The following is a 16,467-nucleotide window of genomic DNA, read 5'->3' as shown; positions in this document are numbered from 1 at the left end:
AAGAAGACGGTTTTCCGACGCGCGAACATGCGACGTATAATTGTCCATGCGCGAAACAGGGAAACTCCAAGTTGATTCCACAAACTTCTAACGACTGTCCTTGCGATTTATTTATGGTCATCGCAAAGGTCAGACGTACTTGAAATTGAAAGCGTTTATAATCGAATGGTAAGTCCGTTGGAATCATCGGTATCCGCGGGATCAAGACATCCTCTCCTTTGTATTTTCCTTTTATGATTGTCGCCTCAATGACGTTATTCATCAGTCTTTTCACAGCCAGTCTTGTTCTTTTGCATAGTTGAGGTTGATTATTGTTACGCAGCATGATGACAACTGATCCTACTTTTAACTGCAAATTGTGAGGTGGTAATCCAGGCAATTCTAGTGAATTTAAAAACTCAGTGGGATAGTTGATTACGTCATCCTGGTTCATTACGGTGTCGACTGATTTGAAGGAATCCAACTGTCCTGGAAGAAAATTCTGAATGGTTGCATTAAGGTCCTCGACATCATTATTTTTCGCTGCTAATATTGCTCGTTCACCCAGCCAATTATGGTTATTGAACTTTTGCGCTATATCTGGGAAAACTCGCTGAATAAGCTCCACTTTTGAGTCTGTGAATACTCGCATGTTAGTTGTTAAGTGGAGTGTATTTACGTACTGCCACAAATTTGATGATTTTAGGCATGCATTTAGTTCATCAGCAACAGTTGATCGGGGAATAACTGGAAGATCTGACGAAAATCACCTGACAACAAAATCATGGCCCCACCGAAAATATTTTGGTTGTCACGAAGATCTTTCAACGTTCTGTCCAGTGCCTCCAGTGACCTCTTATGGGCCATTGTGCATTCATCCCATACAATCAATTTGCATACCTGTAGGATCTTGGCCATTGCGCTATTTTTGGCGATGTTGCAAATTGGTGTTTCAGTGATTTGCATGTTTAGTGGTAATTTCAAGGCAGAATGTGCAGTTCACCCGCCTTCTAGCAGAGTTGCAGCTATTCCAGATGAAGCCAACGCTAGAGCAACATCATTTCGCGATCCGATCCTCGCCAAAAGCAATGAAATTAAAAATGTTTTTCCGGTTCCTCCGGGAGCATCAAGGAAATAAATTCCACCAGATCCACTGTTCACAGCTTCTATCAAAGTGTCGTACGCAATTCTTTGTTGTTGATTTAATTGTGGAACATTTGTACGAACTGTTTCGGCCAATGCTTCAATGTCGTACTGATGTTCTCTTTGAAACTCGTGGTTTAATGCATCGTGCATATGACGATTGGGTGCTGTCATTCCCAAACACGACAATACTTTATTTGCCATCAATAAACACATATCCTCTATCATGATCAATGGGTCATTGTAAATTTCTTCATTCATTTGTATTGTAGGATTCAAAGTTTGACGGCGCACACGATGCAAAACATCCTCAGACATGTCATCTTTATACTTAACCCACAAATCTTTTACAACGTACGAATTTGATGCGGCGACGAAGATATTACGGAATCCTTGAGCGTATCATCCCAGTGCGAATCGTCCCCAAGTAAATGTAATAGTTGACATACCTCACGGTAAGTCGCACACAGCTGTCCATCAACTGTTCTCAGTTGTTTAAACGATGTCGGACCACGAACATTAACCAACAACAACCGCAAATAATAACATTCATCGTTATTTGGATGTACTGTGTAGATGCGACCCAGAGCATCTAAAGCAAATACATTTGGATGTCCTTCAACTGGTGATCCTTGTTTTCGACGCTGAAACGATTTCAATGATGCGTTCCATGTGTAATAGCGTGGCATGTCAGCAAACAGCAAAGTGCGAGCAAAATCATCAGTTTGACAGACTGTGAAGAAACTTGTTAATGTTGTCGACGGTGGATGTGCCGCTCTGTCTGCCGCGTTAGATTCATTAAAATAAACTCGTTGACCATTTTGTAAATGGACTGCCAAATAGACTACTGTAGGTTGTCTTTCATGGATCGCAAATGGACGACCTAAGTCAGGTCGTCTTCTCCTCGGCATCGTAAATTGTAATTAATCAAATTGAGAAAATTTCCTGCTCATTTAGCAGTAAAGTAAAGAAAGTTCTAGCGCACGTAGCCACAAAGATAGATATAATATTGTAATAATTCTTAAAACTTCATGCTTTATTCAATAAATGCATTTTTATTAAATACAGATTGGATTTGACATATTAGTTGGTTGTTCTATTATAAAAATATCTAGATATTTGTTTTTTTTTTTTCGTTTTTTATGTACTATGTATTTTGTGACTGAGTTTTAGCGAGACTAACGAACAGCAATTCATTTTTATATATATAGATAACGAAGTCGCGTTATGGCATATCCACCATTAAAACAGTTGCCATGACAACGGAATTTTGTTAATTCAATGTCATTATAAAATTGATTATTCGCGGCTTCGTTCGCCACCTGTTTTTTTTTTCGGGAAATGCGTCATTTTCCCGGGGTAAAAAGTAGCCTATGTCCATCTCCTGGCTCTAAGCTACCTCCCTACCAATTTTCAGCCAAATCTGTTCTGCCGTTCTTGAGTTATAAGTGGTGTAACTAACACGACTTTCTTTTATATATATAAGATTGTATATTTCTTAACAAAGCCAGTGGATACGGTAGATTAAGGCTAACCGAGGAAATCGAATTACGTGCTAGTACTACAACTTCATGAGGGATGTTTCATACGAGTAAGTTTGAACTCAAACCTAAATAAGGCTAAAAAAACGAAAGAGAAATGGAAGCGAAAGTTACACTTCTATAAGATTTTCTTCTATAGATTTTTTAAATGTTGAAAAATGGTTAGAGCAACGTTCGTAACATTAATTATCTCATCACACTAAACCTTTAGACGAAAAATGTTGGACTCTGCAATACTGACACAATTCCCCAAAAAAAAATCGCTTCTTACGTCCTACGTTTAATATGGAAGGTCTTTAACACAGAATTTATCTAAAAAACATTCTTCACCCTACCTACTTGTATGCCACTCGTAAAAATTACCTGCAAACCATTACCGTTGGGTACTTTTAAGCCTATTTGCGTAATTCCCCTTGAAATTCGACGTCGCGTCGGTTGAATTATCCAAATCCTCGATACATGTAATTATTTATATTGACGATACGGAAAAATTGCCGTAACGAGATTTTCCAATGTGTCAAGGTATTTTTGCTATTTAAAGGGAAATTCTTTGAATTTTACAAATGTTGTACGTTGATTCTTCATTTATACAGAGTGACGTCTTCAATTGTTACAAAAGCCTCAATAGTTATATTAGTTAACTAGCTGACCCGCGCAACTTCGCTTGCGTCACCTAAGAGAATGAGTCAAAATTTTCCCCGTTTTTGTAACATTTTTCGTTGCTACTCCACTCCTAATGACCGTAGCGTGATGTTATATAGCCTATAGCCTTCCTAGATAAATCTAACACTGAAAGAATTTTTCAAATCGGACCAGTAGTTTCTGAGATTAGCGCGTTCAAACAAACAAACAAACAATCTCTTCAGCTTTATAATATTAGTATAGATTAATAAGCTATCATTCTGTCGCTATTACCCCCGGTTTCTGAGGTACATTTAACGGTAGTTTATCTATTCAATAGCGTTGAACTTAACCTGTACTGTACCATACATTTTTGTGTGAGTAATAATATATGTATTTATATTGGCCTATTCTTCCAGTAAAAAAGAGAGACTTATTACTCTAATTTATTATAGTGTGTGTTTTTGTACCTAAACTGCAAAAACACAAGCAGTCACATCCCAAAAACTGAATACTACCACATGATAGACAGGTAAGCGTAAACATACGGCACAAAACCGCGTGACTGATGAGCGAGATCAGCGCGTATGACAGTGTACTTGCGATAATCCTTGCTTGTTGACGCGCGTGCTATTTATTTATATTCTGTTTATGAGTTGTGGTTCAATGTAATGCGGTTACAATGTTATTTTGGCTATTTCTTTTTTACTTCTGGACTTTGGAGGCCATTTCCTACCGTTGTAGAATATCGATCTTTGAAAAGCTATTGACAATTTTTTGTATGAGAAAGTGATCGTGCTTCTTTTCTACTGGTACAGGTTGTCGTCATGAGTTTGCTGGTGTGTTTAAGTCGACATTTTAAAAAATATAACAGCTTTTAGCATATTATTATGAATACGTAGGTAATAGGCCCAAAAGCATCTGCAGCAGGATTAAATTCTCAAACTAAGTATGTACATAATTTCTTTACGCTGACATTAAAAATATCATGATTTTATCATCATTGCAACTTCTTAAAAATATCATCTTCTTCTTTGCAGGAATACTTGAGTTCATAGCCCTTAAAACCAAGTAGATAGAGATTAAAAAAATAGGCCATCCTTCGCAATTCATAGTAGTAGGTAACCAACTACAAAGAGGCAAGTGTGAAACGAATAAATCAACAAAATATCGTTTACATAACAAAGAGAGTACAGAATCAAAACGTAAAGAGAAGCATTTAATATTTAACAAATAGAGAAGGGATAGGTACAGTCACGACCAAAAATATCTATGCACTGTCTAAGTTTTAATCGTACTTTTTTGTATGAAAATATGAATTTAATTATTGCTGTGATATACACAGTGATTTTAAAAGTTTATAAGTTAATAAACAGTAATAATTTGATCACTTTTAGTTTTAGCTAAAAATGCGATTGAAAACATGTTGGCGTCATATATTTTTTGTTGTGACTGTACATAAGACATAATGTTAATGTAGGATCGGAAGACGTTACATAAAATATTGAAGGGAGTAGAAGCTCCTTTATATCGATTTGTACTAGGTCTATACAATATGCTAGGCTTTTGAATAAATGGGCATGTTTTGATTAATAAATTTTCATTGTGGTATTATGTATCATGCGGAGCTTAAGTTTATAAGTTTAAAATAAAAAAATATAAAATCAATTAATATTTTGGAGTTCTTGCTTTTATTGTTATTTCATAGTGTATAAGATTTTAAATTTGGTACCTCTATGAAGTCGTTTAACTATATTTTTCAAGGTCTGAGAATATGGTAAGTTCAAAGATTTTTGTTAATGGAAACAGTGCCATTGCCTGAATCACTATTGTACAACGCTTGGGTAAATATAAATAACTTTATATTGCATAAAAACTACAAGGTGCTTTTGTTTATAAACTTCCTGAACCACAACCTTTTTTAACATTCCATTGGCATTACAAAATCGTTTTAGCTGTCAAATCATTCAGATTTTTGGTCATGAAATTTTAATAATATTTTTTTGAAATAAGTTTTTTTAGTATATTTTATCAATCATGGCGATGGCAGAGAAGAAGAACGAATATCCCGCGAGTGTGGAGGCAGATAGGAAGCTGCTCCCGTTTGATACGTGGGAGGACTATCTGGACTCTCTTATTGAAATCGCTGATCTAAGAAATTTGAGAAGTATCACCTCTGCCAGGACTATCGCTGCTTTTGGATACAGGTATGCAACTCTTTTTTTAGGACAACGAACACCATCACGTTTTAAGGTTCACGTTTATTTATTAGGGCCGGCCGCCAGCTGATTAGCGAACATATAAAATATAACCAGATTTCGTATAAAATCTGTAAGCTCTTTGCCTATCATATTTTAGATAAATAATCTTCCCGTTCTTTTCTAAGAAATAGTTTTAAGGTTTGTTGCTTTTGATGAATAATGAAAAAGTAACGTGCGATTGTACAAGTTCTTTTCAAACTCATCAATATTTTTATTATTTAATCATGTCATCTTCGTCTAAATATTCAAATGATATTAAAGTTTAAAATTTCTATATAAAACATTTACATATGAGATAAGACATCACAAATTTCCCTTGAGGACCAGCAGACAGTGTCAGTCACAGTGATTTATACTGCAACCAGAGTTTTATTAGAAAACACTTTGATAATGCATTATTTAACGTCTAATCTCTGAAGGGAAAGATGTCACGAAGTAAATAAATAATTAATTTTGTTTTGGTCCCTACAAGTTTTAAGTTCAGTATATACTGTTGAACGAACGAAGAAGGCGAGATGGTCTGGACGCATTTAAGAATGGCTGGTAGAATCTTGCCACTGGTGCACCGGTCGGATGATTTAGACGGTTATGGGGAGGCCTTTACCCAGCAGTGGAACACACAACCAGGCTATGGAATAAAAATACTTATGTAACTGCCTCAGTAGGCTCTATTCTTTGCTTCGATTTTGTAGGCAGCCGCTTTCGTACAAAATATAACAATAATTACTATCTCTATAAAATGAGATGTAACATATCAAACGAAATTATCGTACTATTGTTAAGTACTGTGTAATATGTCTATGACAGACGTAGATTAGTAGGTTTTGTGTGCTAAATTGACTAAAATTAATCTTAGATTTCATAATTATCTTCTGAAGGCTGTAAAAACATTAATGATAGTAGTCAGGACTTTTTTGCATCGTAGCTACTTAGTCCTTTTTGGATTGATCGAACTTGTGATTGTATTAGTATAATTTTAATACTTTTTTGCTATTGGAATCGAATGACAACATTGAGGGTTATGCCACTTAACTCCAAATCCATTGTTGTCTAAACTTTAACATCCCATACATTATTTCCACTTTGACTCCAAAGCAATAACAGAAATTAATTTACAGCTAGAAATATTTCCCTACATCAATTCCACTTAACTCCAAAAGAGTTTTTGTAGAGTCAGCAGCAAAAATTATATCTTGACGATATTTTGGTGTAAGCCCATATTCACAAAACAGTAATTTTGATTTAAGTTATTATAATTAGGTTAGTCAGTTCATCGTCCTCAAAAACGAACACCGTAGGATCAAAAGTGCTATCCTGGTGAAAAGATTGAAAGTCAAGGACGGCAGGATTAAGCTGAAATAATAAAATATGATATGTAATTATGTAATTTTTAATATATAAGACGACAGATGTGTTTTTTCTTGGTTGTCCTGGCAACGGCGCGAGAACGAGTGCGTACGCCTCGGATGTTACGTCAGTTGAAGGCCCATAGTGACTTCAAGAAGAATACTCCGATGAATATTGCTGTCACTTATAAGAGGACAAGGAACTGATGTGAGAGCTCGCCCGAGGAAAAAATGGGAAAGGGAAAGATAAGAAAGATCTGAAGGTGCTGTGAATAGAGCCGTTGAAGGTCTGGAATTTACAATAGCCTCTATCTGGATCAGGCATGTTGTCAAATGAGTAAGGGCCATGACTCGACGCAAAAGATGCTTCGTGCATTTGACAGCGGCCTCCCAAATGCCATCAAAATGCGGAGAGTACCCTGGAATGAATTTAAACTCTATGCCTTTGTTGGCTATGTCTGATTCTAGACTCTTGTAAGAAGCCTGTAAGAAGCGTAAAAGCTCGTTAAACGCTCGCACAAAAGTGGCGCCGTTGTCGGAGTACACGCGCTGTTCACTTCGATGTTCTTATAATTTTAGTCAAGTGATGTTTGCTACGTAATAAGATTGGATGTTCAACATTATAATTATTCAGGGCCTGACCATCAAAGTGTGGAGGCGCTGTTGCAATCAGCCTTCACCCCCCAAGAAGAAGGAAGAACGCACGGTGGCGAGGAATGCCCTCGCGCGCCCCACCTGCGCGTAGTACAGCGACTCGAACTGCTCCCTCTGCATCCATGTCGTCCGTATGGCTAAATTTTTTAAGCTGCTGACTCTACTTCTGCTGATTTCTTGGAGTTAAAGTGGAATGAATTATATTTAAATAAAATATTTATTAAAACTGTTTTGGAGTTAAAGTGGAACATTTTTTTGGAGTTAAGTGGAATAACCCAACATTGAACTGAAAATAACGTGGCGAAATATAAAAATTCGGTTTTTTTCCCACGGGATTTTTTTATTACTTAAATAAGTATAAAATAGTATATAAGTATAAAACTTGAATATGTATTTTATTATCAACAATAATACATAACGCAAAATCTCCATGGTGAATGCTTGGTTTCAGAGCAAATGGCGACACTTTAAGTGAGAAGGAGTTTTATACCCGTCGCGCTGTGATCCAGGACATCGTGTACCCTAAGACTAAGCCTTACGTGCTGGTCAGTGAGGGAGCTGATCTAGATGACAACTTCAATAGAGAACTGGCTGTCAGGGAGAGGGCTAATAGAGTTGGGATACTACAAGTAAGAATAGGTTTTCTTTTGTTAGCGTTTTAAAGGGATTAGTCAGACATTGCTTTGGCAACTCGAAAATGGAGTAAAACAAGTATTTTATGACAATTTCATGTGCTACTGATATGCTGCTACCATTATATTATGGTGTTTAGTATTGAATCTGAATACAAAATAAATTCTGTATGTAGGAAAACTTGAATGTATTTAAAAAATAATTACTTAACCTAGGTCTACTGACTAAAGGAAATTCTTTAAAGATAACATAAAATTCAACATCTGGAATTTACAATTGTTAATTTGTATTGACTTAGTTACAGAATGTAATCTAAGTAATACTAATATTATTTCTGCAAACATTATTCTCAGAAAACGTGTGAAAAGTTTCTATATAACCTGCTGGGCACTTGAATATGAAAGTTAGTGCAAATAATGAGAGCCTTAGCCCCGCGGTGCAACCTACTTCACACTGAAGTGGGGAGAGCATTGAGCGTAGAGGACGTTTAGCGGGAAATAGATTCAATTTTTAGAGTGGGAACTGTTCGACGAAAGCGAAATTTATAATTCTATTTAGGCGATTTAGATATTCCGGCTTTAGTAGAATGACAGAAATATTTATTTATTTGAAGTTGTGTTGATAGTCTTTGAATTTGGGTGTGAATTCTTTATTTCGTACCATTTTTTACTTAAGTTCCTTCTTTCTTGGAGTTTAAAAAAAGTTGTTCATTGTGAGCTTAAGAAAGTTTTTGCAGGAGTTCTTATGAAATAATGAATCATGACACGCATTGGACTCATTATAACTAATATTGGCAAATTATTTTGGCATATTTTCAATATTATTTCAATATTATAACAAACATGAAAAGTAGAAAGTATCATATCCGTCTTCCTTTTTTTCAGTCTATAATCTTCATCCGCCACTTCACGAAGGGTGGCTTCGAGATATCAGGCTACATCGACTACGCTCACCGTCTTCTCACCGAGAACTGGCTGCCGTTCTTCAGAGGCAAACAACAGCTGTGGCCGAGGGACAATGACCTCGGGTATTATCACTGGCGACATGGCACTGTGAGGAGTAACATTAGCAGGAATTATAAGGTATATATTTTTATTTTTCTGACTGCTTTTTTTGGATTCCACTTGGATGTGGGTAATTTTTGGTCTACTTTGGTGGTTTTGAACAATAACTGGATCATCGGTTGAGACTGCTCAAGGAGTTTTCAGACAATGTAAAATTTTGTATTTTTGCGAGCTTATCTGCAGATTGCAGCACAAAAAATATAAATCGTGCTTAAGTTTTTGTTGTTAAGGATCTACTCCAATATGTTCAACTATTCAACCAGCTGAACATATTGGAGTAGATCGTTATAGAGACCATTCGACAACCACGTTTGGTTAGGTACCATGTTGATTTTACTGACTAAGGTTTGAGCACTTTAGAGTTGGAATCATGTATGACTAAGCAAATCTAATGTGGGTTTTTATGTAAATCCATAATCCTTTCACTAGTAACGTTTATGAACATAATTCTATACAACAAAATGGCTTTACAAGATTCTTTTCATAGTGCTCCCAGATTTTATGAGCATTACTGAACTATAATGTTAGGCGCACTAAGCGAATCAATGTAGATTACACCTTGTAGATTAGATAAGGCTTCACTTTGCCTTTACACATGCTCACATAGGCGCTCTTTAGTACTGAATATTATAAGGGAAGCTTGTGGTAATCTAGTGCCGTTTTCTAAATCGCTGGCTTTTTCTTTCTTACAATTTAAAAACTATGTTTCCGGCAAAATACTCCTGACGCATGACTCTTGCTTGATTTTTTATAACTGACGAACGAATTTCTCATCATCGTATATGATTTTTCTTTAAGTAATTTTGAAATGTGGTACCGATAGATGTATAGTGGATATTTTTATACGGTTCTTGGGTTGTTGTTATCTAAGCTAAGAAGGATAATATTTACATTATCCTACATTGATTTCGCTGATCAGCTTTGACACATCATCGAATATTAATAAACTTGTACTTGTAAGTGTACTAATCAGTATAATATTGTGTACATTTCACACATTACATCAGATACGAGAACCTTGGCGTGCATGCGGGTTGATATCGATAGCAGTAGCTGTTTGCTTACGTCAACAGACAAACTTGCAAAGAACTTATAGCGCATGTTTCGCAACTCAAAGCTTATATTTGGGGACTAGTAAGTACTTTCGGGACCTTAAGCATTTATTATTAGGTCGGGGAAAAAGTCTTTTCGCATTATAGTATGTATGATCTTGTAATAAAATCTTTTCTCTACATAAAAAAGCTCGATATTTGGGTACCTCACAAGCTCACTAATAGAAACCTAATGAACCGTGTACTCATTTGTGATTCTTGAAGCCAAAGAGATTGTTTTACAAGTTTATACATACCATAATGCGAAAAGACTTTTTCCCCGCCCTAATATTTAATTCTGTGATTTGTGAATATGTAGGGATACAGAAATACTATAGCACGCTGCATAGCAGGTATTTGAAAGATCTATTAGAATAAATTATAACAGATGGACTTGTGCTACTATTATGTGTATATATAATAAACTAATCAACTTTTTACGAAGCCGAAATGGTTATATTTTTATTTGTCAGTGGTGTCAGCGGAAAAATAAAAGAACAAGCTTTATTCAATAGGAACTTGAACCACTATCGTTAAACTCTTATGAAGTCTCTTTTTTACTCATTATGAAGTTAAATTGTTTAAGGTTGTTTTTTTTATCGTTGTTCACAAAATAAAATACATAAAAGATGCATTTATGTATGTGCTTGATTTAGACTTTAAAATTACTTTGCAAATATAGTTTCAGAAATACGGCGAGTAGGTATGTCTTATGATCTATTAATTTATCTTTTTTATCAAATGGTGCTAAAGCTTGCACATTTGAAAAATCGGATATTGTAACGAAAGTACCATATTCTTCGTCGTAACCTTTCAAGACATACTTAAGTAGTACCTTTTAAAGTTGTAGTCAATATTTCGATAAAACGTCGCAACTTTTAAGGCACATAAATTGAAGAACCGACACAATTGCGAACTCGGTCCGTCAATTTTAACGTGACTTTAAGAGCTTATTGACGGTACGTGCCTTATCGGACTTAATAATAAAACTGTAAACGTCAAAGTTTATTCGCACTTTATCTGCGATTCCAATATCAGTGTTAAAGTTAGTGAAGCGGATGATTTGTTTTTTCTTTTTGATTTTACGAGAGATAAAGAACAATAGAAAAGTTTGTGACCAGTAGTTTTTTTAGAGAACTTTAACAGTATTTTTAACCATTATTTTGGAAAATCATTTGTTACCTCGTCGTGTTTATACATACATTTTGAATGATAGCTCAAAAATAAAGCGTATTCTTAGCAAGTACTTACTAGGTACATGGTCTTGGAGTTAGTGTAACTGTTTGAAAAATTACACACACACAAAAAAAAACTTATATATTTTCTGAGTAATGAGTGTTTTCTAAGACACGCTGTTTCTTCCAGCCGGTAATGGACCCAGACAGAGGGCTAATATTTCAAAATCGCCACGACCACAAGATCATCTGCCCGGACCCTTCGCAAGAACCGGGGCAGAACACCACGAAACAGAGGATTTACTCACCAAAGTACACTCAAATTGAAATATACGATCATGTGGTCAGAAGAAGGAGTTAAGGAATATTGAAACTGTAACGCTATTTTCTATCACTATCGACTATCGACAACTGGTTAGCAATCGAGAAATGTTGTATGAAAATCTGATCAGCGCCTCTAGTGGGTGCCGTGGGAACGGATATTTAACTACATTGTAAATGTCAAACTCTCGATGCTCGATAGTCCTGACTGTAGAAAATCGAGGTATGGGTCAATTAATTATGTCCTCAAGTATAATCAGCGGTAAAAATCTACAGCGTATTTAGGTTATGCCTTTGAGCTATTGCAGGGTTTCGATTTGAGATATGATCGTAATGCAATGTAGAGCAATTATGGAGGATAGATCATTTAAATTAAATATTGTTATTTCCTATTTTGTATAAGAATTACTAATTTCTATAAATCATTTAAGATTTTTGTATATTGATAAAATAAAAAATGCAAATCTATTTTTGTCTTTATTGTTCATTATTGATAACTAAACAAAATTAATTTTTAGGTCATTGCTTTCACGGAGACGTTTGTTTTTTTTAGGAAACTTGGTACACTTCCGGACATAATATTCGAGTCTTATAATTATTATTCGAGTTAAACTAGTCTTAAATATAAATGAATACAACAGTCAGCGAGGAAACTTAAAAATATAATGATTATGACCTTACAATGTACCTAAGTATGTCATCACTTCATTTGGTATTTGGAGGTTTATAGGTTACTTTTCGAAGAACATTAGGACTTGGTGAGTCCTACATTTTTGACGACATTAAGATTCGTCTATTATGGTTGAGGGACCTTATTCTGGTTTTTATTTTGTAACAAAAAATAACTAAATAATGAGTGAATTGTGAAAATTGTGTATTGAAACAGAACTGTTCAGTAAACTTATTATACTTTCAGACTTATAAATAATCTTAACATATTTATCTACTGCCTAAATATTCGCAAACAAGCAAAAAACAGTAAACATTTTTTTTTATAAATTGCAATATTTTGCGAATTTCTACGAAAACACTTATTTTTAAAGCAGCAGTATATTTCTATATTTTTTTGAAATTGAAGTTTACTAAACTATTTAAGTTGAGGATTGAACCGTGTAATGGTTTGACTAAAACAATTATTATGACGGTTTTCAAAAGTAATACATTCTAAAGTAATTCGCGGAACTTAAGAAAAAACATAAAAAACAAACAGTTTTATAAAAACTATGAGAGTAAATATACATAAAAAATATAATCTTAAAAACAAATCTTTATTCAGTGATGTGGAAGTTAAAAATAAAAATAATATTATCATGAAGTTGTTTGTCAACGAATTGATTCGCATCTGGTCCTTTTGGCTGTTTCTCTCGATGCGCTGTTGACCTCAGCTGTACGGAACGTGATGCCGTAGATGTCTTGGTGGTATCGGTTTTCATTCTGAAATGTGAAGTGCAATGTTAATTCTTATGTCTTACTTAAAAGCCTTACTTAGAATCAACGATTTGTTTAAAATAATAAAAGATTTTTTGTTATTAAAGTTACGAAATAAGCTTTATTTTAAAAATTTTGTGAGTCTAAATTTATAAAACCCAATATTTCGTGAAATGGTTCCCTCAATATGTGCATGCTTATGCTTATGGATTAACATAAGACAAAGACTATCTTATAAATATAGTAAAAGCGAAATTCCAAATGATAAACTAACAATATTTATCTGGAGGTCACCAAACCGGGCGTACATTTTCTAAAACCTAGTCGGATATTTTTCTATCATCTCAATTTTCACTTCTTTCAAACCTCACAATGCACTCACTGAATGAATTCTAACAAAGCTTACCATCATTGAGATGACAAAGTCGTCGGCTTCTTCCTCCGTCATCTCTTCGTGTTTTATAATAATTTCTTTTAGTTTCTGTTGTACGTCCTCCGCCATTTTGATGTCTCCGCACACGTAGAAGTGACCTTTCTCTTGTGTGATCATTCGTGATATGTCTGCACCGTCTTCGTCTAGGAATGCTTGGACGTATTTCTGTAAAACACAATAAAATTAAAATAACTATTATTATCGTAATAAACCGATTCGTTCGCAATTACTGCTCTTGTTTGCCTTGTGCCGATCGGGTAGTTCTTTCGGGTCCGATTATCAAAATTCGGTTCTAAAATTCAAGCGCAGTATTTTTTCCGGAACATTCATCTACAGATATTTGGCTTTACCGCCCAACTAAACCGAATAATGCCGAACCGAATATGTGTATATTGAAGCAAGTCTTATCGTACAATACGTACATCAAAAAGAAAATGATGTAGGTACGTATTATATTATTCATTTTATTTTTTCATTACTCACTTTTTCAACTCCAGCTTCTCTAGAAATAGCAAGTCTTGCATTATTAATGACTCCTTCTTTCACCATCAGTTCTTTCTCTTCTTTATACAAGTCCATTTCCTTGTATTTACATCCGAAGTACAGCGACACTTGACCAGGCTTTACTTCGGAGTGCTGTATTTGGTGTCTTCTGTGGTGCCAGAAACCTCTGAATGGAGCTATGCCTGTTCCGGGACCAACCATTATGATTGGAGCTGTGATTTGTTTTGGTAGATGGAATGTGGGTGCCCTGTAAATTGACGATATTATTACCATAATATTATTATAAGAAAAATAATGTGTTATTAACACAAAAGACTTTAATAACTGCTTGAATATTAATAGTGAAAATGGTTAAAAGTTATTCTTACTTTTTGATGAACGCTAAAACTTCTTCACCGTGTGTCAGGTTTTGTAAATACGTTGAACATACACCGTATCGCCGTGGACCATTGCCATCTAAAAAAAATAGGATAAGATATAAACTCAAAAATAACCATACTGAATACCCTAATAGAAACGCGTTTAGCTTAATGACAAATTTTCTTAATCAGCATATAAAGAAACAATGTCAAAAAACGTTTCTAAAAAGACTGTAAACATAACTTACTCTGAGTCCTAAACACCACCACAGCGACAGTCAGATGAATATTTTTATCATGAACAGCAGGTGATGAGGATATGGAGTATCGTCTCGGTTGTAACGGAGGCAGAAGAGCGGCAAGCACCGCTCCCATAGGTCGACAAGATGGAAACTGCGCGAGCACTTCAGCCAAATGTGGGTGGTGGAAGTAGTTCCAGTCGTCGATTTTGTTTGAGTCCTGAAATATATATTAAGGAATTGATTTAAAACAATGATAATGCAAAGTTAGGTTATCGATAGTCAAAAATCACTTTTTTTTCTGCCCATGGAGTAAAACTTCAGACACAACTAACAGTTCGTTGTAGAACGTAATTTATCAAGAGATCATACGCACCAATCTTTGTGCATATGGGAGTAGAAATTTGAAAAATATTGTCATACAGATATTGTGATCTCTAAGTGCTGTTCGTTTATTTTAGTGCTTAGGGTAGTGGGCTCGTTGTTATAGTATGTATTCTAATGTTCATATTAAATTTTTTTACCGCGACCAAGTCTCTCATTTGTGCCGCTTCTTTCTCATCGGTGCACGCACTGGCGAGGTACTTCAAGACTGGCGTTTTAGGCGGGGTCGTGATATCCACAAACCTTGTGAAGATGTCACGGGCCGATGCTGGTGGCAAGTCATCGTGACTGCCCCATGATTTGACAATACCTGAAACAAAAAAACAGCAGTGTGTTTTTATTTTACATTTTATATTATAAGCTTCTGACTTTCTTGCTAGATTGGCCCAATTTAAATAGTCACTTTATTACGCGTTTTCAAAAGTCTACAGGAGTACGCAGACGACTGTATAGAGTTGCAAGACGCGTGATTTCACACACTCTTTCTTTCGACATTACACCTCAAATGTCAGCTATTTATTATACCAATTTATTTCTATAGTAGCTTAAGTGAATAATGTTAAAATCAGAAACAGCAAGCTGGTAATGTTATTTGTTTTACCTGTTGGTGTGAGTTTTTCTTTCAGGACTAGGACCTGCACTTTTTTGTCATAATCGTCAACATCTGTTAACCGACTCAGTATAGCATCAACAATGTCTTTTGGATTCGATGGTATCACAGCTATGTGGTCTCCCGGCTCGTAATGTATATTTTCCTGGAAATTTGACCAGTTGAATAAACAAAATTTAATTTATTTTTTAATGAAATTAATTTTAACTCGACTTTTTTCCGGTGAACAGCTTGACATAGCAAGCTATTCACCGGAAGGCATGCATGCACAGTATCACTTTTGTATAATTATGCATATAAGTAAGGAAGTATGTGTTTTACCTGAGATTCCAAATTGACGAACACTGTGGTACTATCCGTAGGTTCATGTTTCCCTATCACCTTCACTTCTTCCACTTTGAATGTTGACAGTTGTTTTCTATTAATGGCTTCTAAAGCTTTGATGATATTCAGATCCGCTAAAGGTTTGCCAAATCGAACAGTTTCTGGTGTGAGTGGTGTCAGATCGAATGCTCTTTCTGCATCTTTCATCATGTCGTTTTCATCTAAACAGAACGTTTCGCATGCCGTCTGAAAGACGTTAATAGATTATTTTTTTATTACACTTAGATAACTATTCCATCCATGCTACTTATGCGGGAGTGGTGAAATTGGCCTCAATTAGATAATATAAAATCTTAG

The 16,467-nt window shown here is 35.2% G+C and overlaps 2 protein-coding genes across 2 annotated transcripts in view; one reads left to right on the top strand and one right to left on the bottom strand.

Moving 5' to 3' along the window:
• Positions 1-5,207: 5,207 nt before the first annotated feature.
• LOC142972244 (cilia- and flagella-associated protein 299-like) lies at positions 5,208-12,291 on the top strand. Its single transcript, XM_076113173.1, has 4 exons — positions 5,208-5,491; positions 7,997-8,174; positions 9,063-9,260; positions 11,699-12,291. The coding sequence occupies exons 1-4, from the start codon at positions 5,322-5,324 to the stop codon at positions 11,867-11,869; spliced, it is 717 nt and encodes a 238-aa protein (XP_075969288.1). The 5' UTR covers positions 5,208-5,321; the 3' UTR covers positions 11,870-12,291.
• Positions 12,292-12,293: 2 nt separating this feature from the next.
• Positions 12,294-16,467, bottom strand: part of LOC142972243 (nitric oxide synthase-like) — a 46,894-nt gene continuing 42,720 nt past the window's right edge. The window contains exons 15-22 of the mRNA XM_076113172.1: positions 16,108-16,356; positions 15,778-15,931; positions 15,317-15,486; positions 14,802-15,012; positions 14,563-14,650; positions 14,174-14,441; positions 13,664-13,855; positions 12,294-13,263 (exon numbers count right to left, since the gene is read on the bottom strand). Coding sequence (XP_075969287.1) covers positions 13,153-13,263; positions 13,664-13,855; positions 14,174-14,441; positions 14,563-14,650; positions 14,802-15,012; positions 15,317-15,486; positions 15,778-15,931; positions 16,108-16,356 — 1,443 coding nt within the window. The 3' untranslated portion in view covers positions 12,294-13,152. The remainder of the gene's footprint in view (positions 13,264-13,663; positions 13,856-14,173; positions 14,442-14,562; positions 14,651-14,801; positions 15,013-15,316; positions 15,487-15,777; positions 15,932-16,107; positions 16,357-16,467) is intronic.

Source organism: Anticarsia gemmatalis, chromosome 4 (genome assembly GCF_050436995.1).
Source record: "Anticarsia gemmatalis isolate Benzon Research Colony breed Stoneville strain chromosome 4, ilAntGemm2 primary, whole genome shotgun sequence".
NCBI lineage: Eukaryota > Metazoa > Arthropoda > Insecta > Lepidoptera > Erebidae > Anticarsia > Anticarsia gemmatalis.
This window is presented reverse-complemented; position numbering and strand designations above follow the sequence as displayed.